Raw genomic sequence first — 20029 nt, 5'->3', positions numbered from 1 at the left:
TTATGCCGATCTATGAAATTGTTCACTCAAATTCACCGGTCCCAAGTACAAAAAAGGTTGAAGAACCTAATCCAGAGCTTCCAGGTATACCTTTTCCAGGCGCCTTAGCGCGATCCATTGGCCTAATGTGAGTTACGTAAATGTTTCCTCACCCATAGTGCCTATAGTTTCTCTTTTTTTTGGAAAAACAATTTCTCCCCCCCCCCCCCCCCGAGTATAGTAAGTTTCTTTTTATTGGAAAGAAGGGATTCGTTATAACACATGTTTTTTTTATCTTATGAGAAAGAATTTCGCCATTAGTAAAAGTGTGGGAAATATCCATAATAAAATATGAGAAATTGTCTTCTTTCGTACCTGATATGAGCGTGAAGCTGATACAGTACACGGCTGGCTTATCACTGCTGATTCCACTTCCCCTGCGGTCAAGGGGAGCCGAAAGCGGACCGTCGTGAGTGCCCGCACTAACCAAAGTGATGTCCACGTGGAAGCGGACATTCCTCTGGAACATTGTGGGTCCACCGGCTCTTTTATATTCAACTCGGAAAGACATTGGTGAGATCACGCTATGGCAAAGATCAGCGATCTACGGAAGACAAAACGAAACATCGCATAAAGAATGGTCCAAATAATGTATGTATATGATTAAGTACATTCACAAGATACATATTTTGAGTTGTTAGGGATTAATACGTTCGATGTTTTGGTTCTGAGTCGAATTTTTAATTGACCGAAATTTTAATAAATCTCGGATTATTAAAAAAATAACAGAATACAGCTTTTCAGGGAGGGGCCCCATATTGATTTTATGGTATGGTATTTTATGGTTTATTGTATAAAATATACAGTATTTATAAACTAAAAAATTAAGTTTATCTATTATTATCTAAAATTATCTATTCCTGTGCCACCAGGATGGAGCCCCTCAGTCCCATTTCGTGAAATATAATTGTCATTACGTGTTTTTTTTTTTTTTTTTTTTGGATCTACACAGGGGGAGGATACTATTGATTGCCCAATAATTACACACGCGATTCCTTGTGAAAAGCTAACAGAGAAAAGTGTTGTCCGTTTTAGGATTGGACGAATATTTCGGGAATTGTAACGTTTTAAAATGTTGTGACGTAGAGTTTTGTAATGGTCAGTTATGCGCAATGCACCCAACGAAAGTAAAACTGTCCCCCTGCAGTGGGTTGACGATTCTTGAGAATAAACTGACGTATTCAATCCCGTCAGAAGCTAAGTTCGATTTTTCAGAGAAGTAACTTCCAAAAACCCAGCACCTCTGACTATCCAGAACTTGGAACTTTCACGAATCGAATTACCTACTGTAGCACGTTGCCAAATAATTATGGTTATGAAATTAGCATATTTTTTGAAGATCAGTTAAAAAGACTTTAATTTTATCAACCCTACATTATTTCTTTACGTAAAAGTTATGTCATCAGTGTGATTTCGAAAGACCACATTTTCAGAAAAAGACATAAGAGACAACTTATAAAGTATTACCGAAAGAAAGGCATGTATGAGGTCAGCTTTTACAGAACTGAGAGGTCGATCTTTGACCAGGATGACGTGGGATTCGTCCCTCTCGTTCGTCATCAGCCCACCGAACCACGATCTCTTCGTTAATCTGTCCAATGAAAACAAAAAAATATGGAATGGAGACGCGAGAAATATATAGCGAATATTTATGAAAACAATATAGATTCAAGGTATTTCGATTCTCTGAAGATGGTTTATTTCAAGTAACTTTCATACTTACTCCGGCGATGAATCAGGTGTCAAACTCACTTCATCAGAAGCCGAGGGTGCTGAGGAAAAGAAAAAGCGAAAATAAGAATACATAGTTCACTCTTTTGTTTTTCTACTTTAGTACGGACGAAATAAAGAATAAAACAAAATTACAGATATATATACAGTCGCCCCCCGCGTATTCGCGGGGGTTACGTTTCAGGAGGGGGGGGGGGCTCGAATACGGGAAATCCGCGAATAACCAAACCATAGTTTTTTCTTGAATATCTCGTTTATTGAACAGTGATTGTTGGCGAGGTTTTCCGAAAGAGCATTGTGATTTCTGTTCGCCGTTTCTTGTTCATGTCATAAAGTATGTTGGAATATGATGGCAAGGCTTCATCTACCAATTTTTCTACATGTGAAGAGCGTACCATAGAGGGATCTATATCATGAAAACAATCTATTGCTGATTTGAACGTGCGAAGCCCTTCCGCTATGTTACTCATGGTGAACTTGTCTTCTACTTCTTTATCTTGATCTTCTTCATCTGGTACCTCTTCAGTTTCAGGAGCAGTCAACTGCATTAATTCCTCCTCGTTCAATACCTCAGAATTGCTATTAATTAGCTGTTTGACTTCCTCTATACCCATATCATTGAATCCTTCTCCACCCACCTGTTTGGCTTACGTGACAATGTCTTTTATAGTCTCTTCAGTTGGCTCTGTAGCAATGGTTGTGTCCTTTAGCGCACATTGTGGCCAAAGATGAATCCAATCCGAGGTAACTGTTTCTCTCTTGGGAGCTGCGACCGCTCTAGTGATGACAGTAATGCCATTAGCGAGCCATCCTAAACTCCTTAACATGCATAACTCAAATTTTGTAAACAGAACACATGAATGTGACGATTTATGTGTTGCAAAAAAAAAAAAAAATTCTAATAAAGGAAAAAAAAACCCCAGTGAATACAGGGGAAGGCGACTATATATATGTATATATATACACATTTTTTTTTATAAGGAAATGAACGAAAGTTGCTTTACTTTGTAGTTTTCTCCTGTGGAACCTCGGGCTGCCCAAGAAACTACTCTTTATCGTGCTCAGCCTAGATTTCCAATAAGGTTGGTTCATGCTCGGTGAGCCCGGCGGTGTACTGAGAGGACTTTCCTCCGGTGCACTGCGATGAGTTGGTTTCGGAGACGTCAGTGGAGACACGCTGGGGCTCGTACCGTGTAAGCTACTCGTCATGCTGCTTCTCCTGCTACTTCTCCTGCGCAAAATTATTTTGCATTCAGAAAAAATACTAGTTTTCACAAAACTAATGGAAAATTCCCAATTTTACGGATGCCATCAACAAAATGTTAAATTAATTAAAAATAATGTTTTTGCTTCAGAATCTAAAATGTTAATCCATTGCAGAGTTGAAATTTTTAAAAATCCTCTTCAAATTTTAAGGAAAATTCCGTAAGAAGTTTTTGTGGTAAAAAATGTTGAAACTACATTTTGAGGGAAGTCGAATCAGTTCGCTTTTTTGGCACTGAAACATAAACGAACACTCACCCGTATGCGTATCTCCTTGGTGTAAGCGGTGATCCGTCACTTAACATATCGAAGCTGTATCTATGAATACACAGAAGCAGAAAGAAAAAATAGCAACTACCATGCATACATTAAAACATTTTATATCAAAATTTTATATCAAAATTTTATATCACGGGATGTTTCAGAAAGGACTCTCTAACTTTGAAATGACCTAACTTGGAAACAGCGACAGAAAGATAAAATGAGTGGTACGTTTGATGGGCAGCACCTGAAATTGTAAATGCACCGGTTTTAGAAATTATTTGAAATTTTAACTTATAGATGGTGCCGTAGTCATTTCATTTTACGAATTCTTTCTTTGGGGCCATTTGAAGGTCGTTGTTTGTAGCGGAAGTCCTCAAACACCGTATCACACTTGAACAGTCCATTTGTTTGGCATACGCATCCATTGCATAGAGAGACACTGCAGAAAAGTGGCTTTAGAATCCACTCTTTACTTTTGTCATGTCATTGCTGAGCGAGGGAGCCATTTCTAATCCATCATTTTGTGCTTTCATCCGTTTGCAAAGGAGGACAATATCACCAGTGGCGGATCATGATTTTGGGAGGCCCCAGGCGCAACCTGATCTGGAGGCCCCCCCTATCAGGGGCGGATTAAAGGTAGGGGCTGTCACCCCCCCCCCCCCAGAGCAGAAAAATTAAATGGAAAAAAAAAATATTTTCTACGTTTTTGACTGAATAACAAACCAAGAAAATAAATTTGCTTAAAAAATGGGGAAAATTTTTCCAAAAAAAATCAGAACCGTCCTGAAAAATTGAACACATTGTCACAACCACCGCCCCCACCCACAAATTTGCGTTTATCCACCACTGCACCCTTTTGGCCCTAATAAGAACGAGATGGTTCACTAAAATGAACAGTATTATGAAAATCATAACTTTTTTTTTATTTTTGCATCACCAAAACCATAAACACAAAAATAAGATAAGGAAATATAATGATATTCTCTGGTACTAGATGAAAAATAATCACACTCCCATTAAAAAAAAAAAAAAAAATCACAGTAAAATTCTACATCATATTTTTAGTAATCTAAGATGTCCGCCCTGGTGCCTTCAGCCACACGGCAAAAATGGAGATCCGTCATAGTTTTAGTAATTTAATATTACTGATTAATAAAGATTTGATAATATCTCAAATATAATATATTTGATTTGATATAAAGATACTGATAATATTTAATAGAAAAACATTTCTTCAATAGAGGGAATAGAGGGAAGAAATTATATCAGAGTAAATATAAGAATTATATTTTTAATGGAAGAAATTAGGTCAGAATGAATAAAATTTAATGAAAGAAATTATTTCATAATGAATTAAAATTATTGTCAATGAAAGAAATTATTTAAAAAATTTTTTTTAGAAATTATTATTTTTTATTTGTTTATTCTATTTTATTTTTACGATTATTATATGAATTATTATTATTTTTTCTTTCAGCCACCTCGTTGGGCACTCTGCCTGTTGTGGCCTTTGCCTTTGTATTATTTGTATTCAGAGTGAATAAAAATCTTCTATATTATGCCCCCCCCCGTTTCGTTTAATAACGAAAAATGCCACAGTATAACATTGTGGCCCGCGTACTTTATAAAATGTTTCAATATGGCCTGCTATGCCTCAAAGGTTGAAGACCACTGCAGTAGACTCTCGCTAATCCGGTACGTATTAGACCACGGTGTGCCAGATTTTACCGAAATTGCTGGATTAACTTTGAAGAAACCCATTGAAATAATATATGAAATTTCGTGCAAAGACATAGTCAGGACTTGATCAGCAATTAAGAAATATTAGAACGTGTTAAGGGGTTAGGGCATCAGGAGAAAAGTGACACCACACCACCTAAATATCCTGGACTACTGGACGTGCTGGATTAGAGCACGACCGAATTCTCGAGAGACTACTGTAGTTGAATTGAAATGCTCAAATAAAAATTTATCAGATAATTTATATATTTTTAGTTTTGCTTACCGTTATTTTTGGAGATTCTGCAATCTAAATCCTAAAGGAAATCTTGAGGATCGGCATGAAATTTTTTTTCATTACAATAACACACATTACAATTACATTAACAATAAACACTTTTCGGTCTGACACAAAGATGTTGTCTACCCAAGCCTCCTTGATCAATCCAAAAATGTAGCTCTTTTTTTTAGAAAGAAGGAAAAGAAACCCCCTTGATTTTTTTCAGCCGGGGAGGGAGTGTTAAAAGAGAAACAGAAAAATCACGTGATTCAGAATGCATGTCATTCAGCATTCATTTCAAACCCCACTTTTTTTTTGTCATATGGTCGTATGATTCCAGTCATAGATTGCAAATGTATATGTTGTTTGAACCAGCTTATAGTATTTCATTCAAACAAGTGGGAGACAAAATCACAATAAGAGCTCTACTACATTCATTTTAATTAGTACGAGTGTCTCTTCCTGTGGATGTCTCTGCTTGCCGATAGCCATCTTGCCATCCATTATACTGTATACAAAAGCTTACACCAAAGCTGTCGTATTATCGGCGCCCATAAAAGCATTTAATACTGTGGAATGAGACATCTCTTTATGCCTTCACTCCAATTTTCATTTAAATTTAGGACCTGCTGTTCTCACCCCCCCTCCTGCTTGTGCCCTTAGGGAAATACTGTTTGAAAATGACCCTCCCTGAATGATCGCTTTACAATGTCTCTTCTTTCTTTGTCGGGGAAGAACTGGCCCTTGAGAACTGCGTCTTGTAAATTGTTCTTTTCTTTCAGTTCCCGTTTTTCTTCCATAACCATTATACGTACAGTATACATAAAAAAAAAAAAGGGAGAGCAGATACTGTACTTAGTTCAAGAGATTTGTTGATGAGCATGTAAATTCATATGTACGATGAAGCACACAACTATTTGGAGGCCCCCCCGCTCTGCCGAGGCCCCACGCGCGCGCCTCATGCGCCTGTGCGGTAATCCGCCACTGAATATCACCCATTGTTTAAAAGACATTACACCGAGATTGTAGTGCCATCTATTAGCTGAAGTTGTTACCAATTCCTCAAACCGGCGTAAATGAAATTCCAGGTTTGTCCATTAAATGAAAACTACTTGTCTAATCTTTCTACTACTGTTTCCAAGTATCATTTCAAAGTTAAGGAGTACTTCCTCAAACACCCTCTACATATCGTTGCACATTTTTATTAGCATACTAACAAAGAAAAAAGAAACCGAAATGGGGTTTCCTATCGGTTATGAAAATAAATGCCATAAACATATGTCGTTGAAAAGGGGAGATAGAAAAATATATATTTATATTTCTGTATTGTATCTCGAACGGAGAATAAAAAGTCAATGGGGGTCCATTAATGACATTGACTGACTGATTCAACAGTTTTATCTGAAATGAACTTCGTTTGCCTTTAAATGTGATATGTCTGGCTGAGTTAGTTTTAAATGCATCAGCCAGCTGAATGTTATTTCGAATATTGATGAAGTTATCGAATAGTACGTAATAGTTCTTTTTCATTTAGTGACTCAAAATGTTTAACATATTTTGATTTTTCTTATTTTTTACCTAGCAATAACGAAAATTGTCGTACATTAAGGTAAGTTCGACCGTTGAATGTGAAAATATATATCATCAGATATAAATTTCTTCTTTCATCAAGCTCCTATAGTAACGATCGACGAAAAATGTACAATTTTTTTTGTTTCTGTTTCATTTGCTTGACTCTTCCGGATAGGTGCTTATTTGCGGTTTACGGAAAATTCACCGACTAATATTATTTACCGACAACAATTCGACACGAGTCAGTGAGCCAGTAAGTGAGCGAGGAATGACCGAGTGAGTGAGTGAGTGAGTGAGTGAGTGAGTGAGTCAGTAAATGATGCAGTAGTTAGTAAGTGAGTGACAGAGTGGTTAGTGTTTGTGAGTGAGCAAACTATTGAGTGAACGAGTGGCAGAGTGAGCGGCCTACAGATAGAGTAAGTGACCTAGTGAGCAACATAGTGATAAAGTGGGTGACCTAGCGAACAGCCTAGTGATAGAGTAAGTGAGTGAGGCAGTGACAGAATGACTGCTAGTGAGTAAATGCGTGACCTGGTGATTGAGTGTGTGACAGAGTGACCGACCTAGTCAGTAAGTGAACAACCTGGTTATTGGGTGTGTGTGACAGAATGACGAGTGAGTAAATGAGTGACCTATATAATAAACGAGCCACCTAGAGATCAAGTGAGTGACCTACTACTGAGAGAGTGATCAAGCGAGTGACATAATGAGTGACATTGTGAGTGACCTGGTCAGTAAGTGAGTGACCTAGAGAGTAAGTGAGTGACCTAGAGAGTAAGTGAGTGACCTAGTGAGTGAGTGATTTAATGAGTGATTCACTAACTCATTTGTTCACTCACTGACTTACTAGCTCATTCGCTCACTTATTTACTCCTTTCCTCACTCACTGACTCATTAGCACACTCGGAGACTCATTTTTTTTCACTCAGTGAATCATTTGCTCACGCACTCGTTCACTTGTTCACTCATTCATTCACTCACTCATACACTCACTCACTCGTTCACTCTTTCGCTCACTTGATCGTTCATTCAGTTACTCACTGCCTCATTCATTCACCCATGTTGAACAGTTGTCTGTGAATTGTTTGTCGATGAGTTTTCCATTCGGTGAATTCTCCGGGCAGTAAAATTGCTGGCGGAGGCTTGTATATAAAGAATGGCCATTCGACCTGAGTTTTGGCCATCCCAATTTTTTTTATAATATGTTCCGTTTCCTCCCTTATTTTCAACGAGGCTTACATGAACTTATATCAAGAATTGAGATTATTTTCATGACTTATAAATTATACACACACTACGGTAATTATGACTCTGTTTTAATTAATATTATAGCCTTATAGATATATTCACCTCACATATTTGTCAAACATATTTCTCGTAGTTAGCCGTTGTCTCGTGTTAACAGACTGGCGACGCCAACCTAGCATGGATAGTAAGCACCTACGTTTACGTTTTTTTGATGAATTACATGTTTATCCATCCCGACTCACAGGAGTCTATATTTCCCGCCTATCGGTAATTTTTCAGCAATTTTAGCGATAGATGGCAACTTTACTTGTCTTAGTCATTTTTTTCCCGGCTGTAACTGGTAATTTTACTTAATTGGACAGCCTAGGCTTTTGTGAACTGACACTTTTCTATTCAAACACCACCTATCGCGGTTGGAGGGTTGTGCACCCCTGTTGTACTTCACCAAAGGTCAAGTCGAGCTGAGCTCATTTGATTCTATCGCCGATGAATTCAGTAAAATTTATTTTTAAAAGCGAAAAAGAAATAATTAAAGGTATACTTTACCGAGGCCCACTCCGTCCATTGACCTGACAGGTGTCCACCCTTTTCCGCGGAGGATCCACTGGTACGGGACAAGCGAGAGAGGAAGAGAAAGCTGTTTTCAATGATAACTTGTTAGTAAAAAACTGACCCAAAGTCCACATGGCTTCATCATCATCATCATCATCCACAATTGAATACAATTGAACACAACACAATATGCCGGGATATACAGACAAGGTAGAAAGGAAGAAGGTCAGAGAGAAAGAAAGAGAGAGAAAGTGTGTGAAAGAAAGTATATAGATAGAAAAGGGGGAAAAAATTGACCTCTCTTTCAATAAATGCGTTATTTAGCAAATACCAAATAAATCAATGAGATAAACACAATAGAGGTCGTAACTGACGATCGAAGTCATGTTCTACAAATTCACATTGAAAAGTAAGGAAGAAGGAAAAGAAAAGGAAAACAAAAGGTTTTCGTAGAGAGATAAAAATTGGGAAAACTAATCATGCCGGATATATTACGAGGGAAGAAAAAGAAGAACGCTACACCATTTTTATACAGTAATCTCAAGACATAGATACTTATGATAGAGCGAATTAAAAAATACCCATTACGGTACAAAATTATGTATCGTATAAAAATCAACACAAATGGTCATTTCCAAACATTCAAAATGAAAAAAAGAAAATTTAATACTCCCAGACGCCTAAAGTTATCTAAATTTAATAAAAGTGATTTACAGATAATTTTTCTAATAATAGCAAAAAATGAAGAAAGATGCGAATTTCGTCTTTTAGAATAATTTTTTTTTGTAGGGGCAATATAGCCAGCCACAGCACCACCTAAAGAAGAAGGTCGTGTTTAGGTAGTGGGATGTTGCAATAGCCTTGTGTCTTCTAAACTTATTTGTCTCATCACCCCCTTCTCAGGAAATGTTTTTTTCCCCCGTCGCCACCTTTGCTAAGTCAACTTTTTGAGAGACCCTATGTTTTATTTTTAGTTTCTACGTCCAGCGCTGGTTCGTGATGGAAACACTTCAATAATAAGTTACAAGGGGTTTCTTGGCTATTAGGCCATGCTATGACATTTTATTTCTGATGTTTCGCCCACATCCGTGGCCAGGATTTTCTGAGGTTAAAATCACGTAGGTTTCTGAGACAAGCGAGTTTCCCAAACTTTTTGTTCCGTCGCCCCCTTCAAAAAATATTCCTTCTCTCATCGCCCTACCAACTCTAGGCCAACCCTTAGGATCTTATACTAAATCCAAAGCTTTTACCACCCCCTGGAAATTTCCATCCAATCCTAGGAGGCGATATTGTCCACTTTAGGAAACACTGTCTTAGACCGTGGCCTAATAGCCCGGAAAACGAACCGCTTGTAACTCATTGAACACCGGCCATGAAAGCTTCAGACAATACTTCAATAATCAATTTAAAATGCTTAAGAAATAAACTGTACCTCAGTTTGCATTTTTTAATTCGCTCTTATCACGTATGATTTCACTAAGTAGTGAAATTTGTTATAAGAGGTCAGAAATAACCAAACAAATGTATTATTATGCGCCATGTATAGACCATGTACTGTAGTACCAAAGCCTTCTAGATAGTCTCCTAGTAGTATCTAGGAGGCTTTGATATATAGTTCCTGGAATTACGAATTTGATTCGTTCCCATAAGTTACTAAACTTTTGGGAACGTTCTAAGTTCAAACCTCATTCCTAAAATATTAAATCGTGTTTAAAAAAAAATCAACTGACGTGGCTAGTGTCCTTCTCTGGGGAAACAGAGCACATGCTCAGGGCCAGAAAATTATTCAGCGTCCTGCATCTTGCTGAGTTCTTGAATGATTTTTGTAAAGTTGACCGGATTGTAAAATAAGCAAATGACATAGAGAGCATATTTCAAAGGCTATTTTTTGTACAGTATTTATTTTACAACAGTACTCTTTTATGAAAATTCTTTAAAAAATGCAAAGTGGACCCAAAAATTAATCTTTTCCAAGGGACAAAACTTGTGAAAACCGGGCCCCGGGCATGATACTGTATGTTTCACATTCTACTCGGAATAAAAGTGAATTTTGATTACAAGACAAATACAAGTACATTGTACATTTCACATCAGCTTCAACTTGCTGAAAGCACCCAAGATTTCATGTGTCAGTTGAACTTACTATTTTATGCCGTCAAGACCGGCTCTCAAATTAATCTCTCGTACTATTCTTCCGCGAATATTTTTTGGTCATAGCGTGGATTACTTGCAAATCGAGACATTTGTTACTCGAAGGGGGAGAGAGAGAATCACTGTACATTCACGTGAAATAAATTTATTGTAATTCATAATTCAAGCGTATATAAAACAAGGTGTTCAATTTTATGATTCTTTTCGCTCAGTTTTCGAGAAACTCCGAAACTAAAAATCCGAAATATAATTGATAATTGTTTTTACTGGTGTAGGATAATTGAAGTTGTTATCAGTTTAATCTCGAATAGGACAAAACCATTTCTGAGCCCTGATATTGAGGATAATGCAGTAATTTTCAATATGTAATATTTACTTAAAAGAAATTTGTAAAAACTATTACCTACCCCATGCGTAAAATTTCGTGGAAATTTATTTGAACTTAACGAGGAAGGAAATATAAGATTCGAATTATATAGGTAATTTTATACACATTATAGTATCCAATTATGTATTACTTTGACTCTAAGACATTGTTCTATCACTTCACACACAACACACACACAAGCCAATGCTAGCGTAATAGAAGAAAATAGAATGCTAATGTAAAATATTACATAGTCACTTTACACACTCACGCACTTACCTGATTCTGATCGATTCCGAATTATGACTTCTGTCTCGTCTTCGTAAGAAGGCTTTCTCCGTTTGCGATCGAGCAGTAAAAAATAGATCACTTTCTCTGTATTATGCCTGGACGGAGATAAATTACGGTACAATACATTTAGTAGATATAATGTACGATTTTAAAAATTTCAATAAGATTATCAGGGATGGAAATGCAAACTAAATCGCTACTATATTGCGCCATGGGATAGAAATAGTAAAAATTAAACGTTACCTCACTACAACGATAAATCTCAATAGAACGATATTTTTTCGAATCGTATTTGGAATAGCCTATAGTCTAATGTTAAACTCCTCCGGATATAACGATATCATTTACTATGATTAAATCCCTCTATAGCGAAATTTTTTTTTTTGAGGTTTTGAAACTGCTACAACGATATTTTTCAAAAATCACCTTCAATATATTTTAAATTTCTCACCAGTTTTTGCTCTTTCGAGGGTGTCTTATAACATCGGTATTTTGCGCCATCTATACCCTCCGAAAGTGTTGATGAAGTTTCCGTGAAGCTACTTTCTGTATAGTACACAAAAGTGCCGTGCGGTAAACCACATTATAGAGTGAAACAATCAACTGAATTTCATTCATGAACTGAATTTCATTCATCAATATAGAATTTCTTTTCTGCGAATAAACACTTATAAATGAATTTTATGGTGGTACTAACAACGGCGATTCACAGACGCGATGCTAACAACAGCATAAATTTGGTGGCGTCTGATGCTACCTCTTGGTACAACGATAACGTCTCTACAACTATAATTTTTTCTTGTTTCTTTGTCTGCAGAGTATCGTTTATATTAAGGTTTCACTGTATCTAAATCTAGGATTACATTTTTTCAAGTTTGAACAACAAAATCTTCGATTATTATTTTTCTTCCAATTTCAAAGAATAAGATCTTCGATTAAATATAATTATTATGTTGTATTACGCTAAAGAACTATGCAAATGTTATTCTGATGGAATTATTTGGTGCATGTGGGCACTTATATGCACGCAACTTACGTCGTGGAAAGCAGTTCTTGTACTAATTTTTCTTTGTCTTTAAAACACCCCAAAGAGGTCATGCTGGTTAAAACATCCGGATCCAGGTCATCGACGGTAGGTATGATATGAGTCTGTTTTTTGGAGAGAAGAAGAAAACTTTTAATAAATATTGAGTACATAAGATATATATATACATACAGGGTGTTCTGTTAATGGACCGACAAACTCAGGGGGTTGTTAGTAGACATCAAGAAGAACAAAAATTGCAATGATGCAAAACAATTGCAAAGCAAGCAAATTGACGCTGCTTATGTCAGATATGGTGAGTGAACCCACGAACGCATTCAGCGAGCAACTGACATCCACCTTGTCTCCTCTGGACTCAGAGCCTGCATGCGTTTTTCACGATTTTCACCCTCTCAACGTGGTTTGCGACACCATGTTCCATAGCAATTTTTATTCCTCTTGATGCCTACTAACAACCCTCTGAGTTTGTCGGTCCATTAACAGAACACCCTGTATATACGATCTAAATTTAGTGATATAAAGGTTTTGTTACTTATATATACTTTTTAGTAATTTTTCCAAGTACTGTAATAGTTTAAAAACTTCAACAGGATAATTATTAGTGTATTCGTGTACATTTTTAATACAAGAAATTTTACCTGAACTGCTTCTTTCATAGGCAACTCGAGTTCTAGTTCAGACTTGCTTCCGCTATTAGGGAGAGAAACAAGTAAGAAATGTTTATACATAATTTTTATGCATATTGTCATATAAAAACACGAGTCATCACCAGTCTTGTAATGTTGGCTTTCTTCACATATGTAAACATGTGAAAATAAACCAACATTATTTTCGTAGGTGGCAAATAAAAGGAAAAATGGAGAAATTCCTAACGTTTCGACACACAGAGAGTGCCGTTTTCGGAGGGTAAACATTACCATCCGCATGCTGACCGGGGATCTCAGTTGGGTTGGTTACCAAATATTCGCTCAGTGGAGAAATACGTCCATTCAAGTCCAAATTAATGCCACCGATCACAGTGCAGTGGCTTAAGTTCATTACGAGAGAGAATTTTAAGAAAGTTCGAAAATAGACAAATCAAATATCTGAATTTCACAAGCAACCAATCGGAACATTGCTTTACACTTACATATAGGCACTCGGTTTCATTCTGACCAAGATGTTTGACTTGGACGGACGTATTTTTCAGCTGAGCAACTGAGAGTTCAGATTTGGTAATCAACCTAAGTGGGATGCCCAATCGGTGTGATAATGGTCATGTTTATCTTCCGAAGATGGCACTTATTGTGCCTCGAAATGAGTTGGAAAATTTCCCAGTTTTCCCTTTTATTTTCTTTTTTCGGTTCCTTCTGAGATTATATATATATATATCAAGCCAATGAATTATCTACTCTTACAGTAGATATAATTGCTTTACCGATTGAATACATGAATCTAGATTCAAGTTTGTTCATAATGTATGTCAAATTTAAGCAATTATTGACGAATTACCACATTTACCAGTACGAGCTGAGGATCATACATGATCACCGGTAAATGTGATGAGTTCACGGTATACGAACGAAAATGATCAAACTTACCAAAATGGTCTGTGATTATTAATATTTTTTACCGGATTCATCACTTTTACATTTATATCAGGGGTGGCCAACAGCTGGACCGTGAAATGATTTTGTGCGGCCCGCGACAAAGTAAAAGTACCGTGAAAAAATTAAATGTGTGATCATTACTTGAACTATCGGGTTCCAACAGCAGATTTCTTGATTAGCAAACTGCTTACAAACTTCTTATTTCTAGTGACGAAATTAATTTAATAACTAACTAATTAATAATGGAGTGGCTTATACACCGAATTTGCACCACTGATGCGGCCCGCGACGCTATGGCTGACCATTATGTTGGCCCGCGAACAGAAAGAAGTTGGCCACCACACACACGCACGCACACAAATAAATACTTCAGGGACACATGAATGTACACTTTCAGGTGTGCACGATGCAGAAATTTCTCAGAACGGTTTCGAGATGCATGCGTGGTCTGGTAGTACGTATGAGGACTATATAGTAAGGGCTGTTTAAGTCACGCTTTCCACCTTGCCTCGGTGGGCGTGGTCTCGGAGCTACTACTACTACTACTAAACCACTCATGTGCACCTCATCCACATTCCTCTTATAGAATTGTTAAGTGTTGGAATGTGCGTGTATGTGTTGTGAACCTAACGCGAAGTTTGTTTCTGTGTAATGCTTGTAGTTCTGCCATATGTCAACTCTTTACCTCTTGGAGCTACTGCGTGACGTCACTGCTCAAGCACTTTTTTAGCAGACGACCTCAGCACAGGAAACGTGCTGATCTTTTTTACATTTTAGTTGCTTATTTTACTGTTTCTAATTGAGTGATCTCTTGTTCATGGTGTTGTTTTAGCAGGGCTGTAGCGTGCCTTCTTGGTGCTCCGGGGCAGACATTTTCTTTGAAGGCCCCTTAAAAAGAAAAAAAAATATCCAAAATATTTGCATTATTTGTAAGGCTCCCATTCAGCTCGGGGCCCTGGGGCAATGCCCCGGTTGTCCCAGCCTAGTTACAGCCCTGTGTTTTAGTGTCACAGGTATGCACGTGTGGCACATTTTCATAATCTTTTACTATTTTAACTATTTCTGTTTCTTAGCTTATAGATTATAAAATAAATAAATTAAAAAAAAATAAATTCAAGAAATAGTTGATGAGTAATAATATCTTTAGATATTAGCATTGAAAATAATAATAACTTCAAACATTTTTTATACCAGGATTTTTTTTATACGTATTTGCTTCTCCATGTTTTTGTTAAGTTGCAGTTGTATTGGTAATAACGAAGTCCAAGGCTTCTAAAAGCTACACCTAATTCAAATGAAAACAATAACATAATCAAATATTATGAATAAGTTGAGGAGATGGATAGGCTTTCACACAGTCAACCCAATAGAAGTTAACTAACGTAATTGATTCAACTAAAATGGATCCGAGAAAAATATTCTCAGTGGAAGTTAATTCATAAGCAAATGAAAAATTTCTTTTTTTTAAATGTTTAAATGGTTTAAACGAAGCAAGCCGTATTATAAGTATGCAAATATTGATGTGAATAATCGGAAAAATAATTTTGGGAAATAATTCAGTGAAATGAGCAATACAGCGATTTCAAACTATCGTAATTAACACGGTAGCAAAGTGGGAGTACTCGGTTCTGTTTGAGCAATGACGTCACGCATGTGATGTCTATATGTACCGACCTACTGACATTCATTCATTGTATGTACCGACTCTGGCACGTTATGAAACAGCCTTTATTAAATAGTAAGTATAGTAAGTGAGTATATTGAAATATACTTACGCAATAACCCATGGATGCCTTGTAACCTCTGCCAGCTACATTAAGCACAATGAAAAATTTCATCATTAATTTTCATGGTAAACCATTTTTTTTAATGGTTCCTTCAACATAAAATATAACAACATAATGAATGATATAAATTCGTTGTTTCTTCGTGAATTTCCATCCAAAAATTTTGCGGCTGCATTTGCCTGAGTACAGCCATGGAATTACAGTTCATTTTGGATTTTCAGAGACCTTTTCTCTAAGGTACCATTGGAACATTTCACATTTACATAAAATTTTTTTCTTGATATAATGTGTTTTGTTAGAAAATAAAGCTTTCAAAATATAGAACTAAGATTTTTCTTGTAAGCTTCTGTCTTCAGAAACTTTGGAAAAATAATTAATGATTTTCAACCAAAGAAAAACAACCTTGCAAATCCAGAAAAGAAGTGGTATCCCGTCAGGAAGAATTAGAACAATGTTTCCGGTTTTTCTTCACTTTTCAATGAAAATGTCACGACTTTGGACACAGAATAACAAAAACAAAAAAAAAACAATGATTTTTCCCAGCAGATCCATTTCTTCATACATCTTTGGGCAACGTCCAGGAAAAATAAATCAAAAACTTTTCCCGTCTATTCTGCTTCAGTTCAGTTTTATTCCTGATTCTAGTCAAACAATGAAACGAGTATTGCTTATTTTTTATATGAAAATGACTTGCATACATATTCAAATCTAGTACAGCAATTGGGCAAATAAAATCTTGCATACAGCGGTTCCTTTAATCTGAAATAACTTGCGGACGGAGAGCACTACAGAATATAACTTCCATGACAGTATTATAAAATGACCATAAGCCCGACAAAATGCAGCAAACGCTCCTAGTGGCAAATTTCGGAAGTTAGCCCCACTCGAAAGTAAAGGAAGATAGAGCAAAATTTTTCCAAGTATAAAGTTACATATTTTAGTTAGTACAAAACGTACAGAACGACGTACAGTGTTTACGAATGTGATAAACCTGTATTCCCTAAAAATGTCAAAAATTAACGAATGCTGTTTTCAAGGGAGCTGATGGTGAGCTTTGATGGTGAACACACTCGATAAAATTTGAACAACCAAAATTATGTTATTTGATGCAATAAAGCGTTGATATTCACGTAATTTTATCGCTTTTTATATATTGTATTTCTTCTCATGTCTATTTCTTTTCTTTTCAAACGTTGACACTAATGATACGCATATATTGTGACGTTTACGGGTGATTATTTATGATATATGCGTGCATTGTGTATTTATCATTGTGTTGAACTAAATGATGATCTACAACTTTGTAATTGAAAAAAAGTTAGCTCTATTTTTCTCCGTTTTCAATTTTTAATGGTAAAATATTAAAGTTCACCACTGAAGGCGTTGTGATCTAGTATAGTCACTCTAATCCTATATACATTTATGAGAGTTGCACAGCTGTAGCCCTCTCCGTTAGCAATCTGATTCGGATCACCTATGCGTACCCTGCATACAGTTACATAAAAAAAACCCAATAAATTTGATGTGGGAAACGCATCTTAATACACCTTATTTGTAAATACAGTAGAGTAGGGATTCTTAACATTTTGTGTTCCATGGGCTCTTTGTGCCAATAATATGAAGGTCAAGGACCCTTTACAAAATTCAGTATAGCCTATTAACAATGCAAAAAGTTAATCGTTCTATTTTTCATATAAGTTCACGGACTCCCTGAAATCTTACAAGGACCCCTGGTTAAAAACCCTTGCCGTAGAGACTATTAGTTCAAATTAGTGATACACAAGTGACATCTATAGTTGGCAATAAGGCAAGAAAATTGTTTCAATATTTGAAAGATAGTGGCGAAATATTTTGGTGTTCCTAGCTTCAATGACAATAAATAATGATAATTTGGAGAGCATACCGTCATCCGCTTCTCGGGATTCACTTCGATCATTCCTCGAAGAAGATCCTGACATTCGGGAGGAACGAAGTGTGGAATGTGAAATACTCCTCTCTTCACTTTCTCCAATAGCTGCCTGAGATTATCGTCGTCGAATGGAAGCGCACCCTAATTCAAACACGAGGGAACATATATTCCATAATCATACATTATCTGAAATCATAATGATGTGCTAAGTATTGTTGTTAACTTTGAATCGCAAACGAAACATTTATTCTTTTTGAGGCCTTCATATTCTTAAATTTTTCCCACAATCTGTTCGGAAATAGAAGTGCATATAAACTGAGACGTTAAAAAAAAGTTGGAGAACTCACAACAAGGAGAGCATAGAGGATTACGCCACAACTCCATACGTCCGCTCGCCTGCCATCATATTTTTCGCCCTGTCAAAATTAAAAAAAAAAGATTGACATTAAGAATTCGTATCCATTACATTATACGAAAATTGATACCGGAAAGAGATGCAAAATTACTCAAACCATAAAAAGCAAGAAGTTTTTCAGGGATGCTCATGAGTAACTAAATATAACTTTGAGAAAGAGAAAAAAAAAAGAGAAATTCTGAATTCATAGTATTCATTTTTAAGTTCCGGTTTGATCACGTTTTTTGAGAACTGGAGAAACAGCGAGACATCCAGTGCTCGGTCGCAAGAAGCAACATAAGCTCTTCGGCCACCAAGAGGACACGGGCATCTCCGGCATAACCAGAATTTATTATATCAAGGATTACATATAGAGCTCAGTATGTTCATGTTCATGATATAAAGTTCATTTTGTGCTAATAATTAATGTTTATTACGCTTTGCGTGTCATAAATCTACCACGTTTAAATATGAGCGTCTTTTCATCCGTTTAGATGCAGCCTAAGCTAGAAAGGGTGCTCAGATTGAAATGTAGCAGTTTTACTATCATAAACCGTAATAAACATTATGCACATGGTCGAATTTTTCGTGATACAGCGCCATCTGTGAGGGAAATTTCGAACTTCATTCTATTATTAAAAAAAAAAAAATTCTACGCCATGGGGTGCACAACCGTTACAGTCCCCGATGCTCGTTATAGCGACCCCCATCGTTAAGTCGAAAACAAACGTTATATCGGGTGGTAGTAGTATCGGAAGGTAAACGAAAAGGATATTTCTTATATGAAAGCATTTGTGTCTTGCCCAACAGGTCGTTGTAATATAATGGTCACATGGTCACTATAACACGGGGTCGTTATAACGAGCGTTGAATGTATATTCATATCACATATTTGTCAAACGCTTTTTTTAGCGAATTACATTTTGATTTGCAATACCCATCATTTTTTGCGATTGGCAATTCAATTTTTCAGCAATTTTAGCTATAGTTGGCAACTTTACTAGCCTTTGACAATTTCTTTGGCTGCAGCTAGGCAAGTAGGCAATGACTTGACTTCGATATTTTTTTTTGGCTGTGACTGGCATCTACATTTTTTTTTTGAAATCGGCAACTTTTGCTTTGATTTTATTTTCATTTTATTGGCACAATTGGACCAATTAGGTCAAGCTGCGCCAAAACAAATGAACTTTTGATTTGATAACTTTTTTGGCGATATCCCGTATTTTTGCGAAAGAAATATCATCAGCCTAGGTATTTACTGTGTTGTGTATATTTTTCTGTCGGAACAACCTTAGCGAGTCGTAGGTCGTGTACCCCTGCTCTTCGCCATAATAAATATTTTAATGCAAATTACATAGGTACGCTTTTTTCACGTCAATCGGTTGATTTTCCAACAATTTTCAAAAATAAAACATGGTCTCTTCGTTCACCCAGTAATAACTGAAAGGACAGAAGGGAAGGGAAGCTGAAATTTAGTAGTGATTATAGATTATTCTCCCCCCCCCCCCGTACTTTAAAATCACAATTCACATTTGTGTTGGACGGAGCAGTACGTACCCGGATAACTTCTGGACACGCGTAGTGAGGAGATCCACACGATGTTTCGAGCATCGATCCGTCCATTTGTAGGGAAGCCATCCCGAAGTCTGCAATGCGAATATTGTTCTTCTCATCCAGCAGAAGATTTTCCGGTTTCAAATCTCTATGGCTGAGAAAAAACAAAAACAAACATTATAATTTAAAAGGGGAGAAGGAAAGTTTGCGGGGGAAGTAATTCAGAAGCATTTAATTAACGAAATTAACTCGCATGATTTCTAATTCAATCCCC

At 36.5% G+C, this 20029-nt stretch overlaps 1 protein-coding gene across 3 annotated transcripts in view; it reads right to left on the bottom strand.

The window, feature by feature from the left end:
• The window catches only part of LOC149086418 (serine/threonine-protein kinase BRSK2-like), a 77394-nt gene that overhangs the window by 10707 nt on the left and 46658 nt on the right, over nt 1-20029 (bottom strand). For 2 of the 3 annotated variants that reach the window (XR_016195809.1, XM_089255526.1), the window contains exons 5-17: nt 19759-19909; nt 18155-18223; nt 17802-17948; nt 15887-15921; nt 13161-13212; nt 12514-12626; nt 11466-11572; nt 8663-8753; nt 3292-3351; nt 2775-3001; nt 1763-1811; nt 1507-1630; nt 355-583 (exon numbers count right to left, since the gene is read on the bottom strand). Coding sequence is in view for 2 of the 3 variants with exons in the window: in XM_089255526.1 (XP_089111652.1) it covers nt 355-583; nt 1507-1630; nt 1763-1811; nt 2775-3001; nt 3292-3351; nt 8663-8753; nt 11466-11572; nt 12514-12626; nt 13161-13212; nt 15887-15921; nt 17802-17948; nt 18155-18223; nt 19759-19909 (1454 nt within the window). In the remaining variant the exon portion in view is untranslated. The remainder of the gene's footprint in view (nt 1-354; nt 584-1506; nt 1631-1762; nt 1812-2774; nt 3002-3291; nt 3352-8662; nt 8754-11465; nt 11573-12513; nt 12627-13160; nt 13213-15886; nt 15922-17801; nt 17949-18154; nt 18224-19758; nt 19910-20029) is intronic. The other variant, XM_089255527.1, reaches the window with a different exon arrangement.

This window comes from Pholcus phalangioides, unplaced genomic scaffold, assembly GCF_987345545.1.
Source record: "Pholcus phalangioides strain wild (caught in Gottingen) unplaced genomic scaffold, Ppha-v1.0 ptg000004l_1, whole genome shotgun sequence".
Classification (NCBI taxonomy): Eukaryota; Metazoa; Arthropoda; class Arachnida; order Araneae; family Pholcidae; genus Pholcus; species Pholcus phalangioides.
Note: the sequence above shows the minus strand (reverse complement) of the source record. Positions and strands in the feature narration are given on the sequence as shown.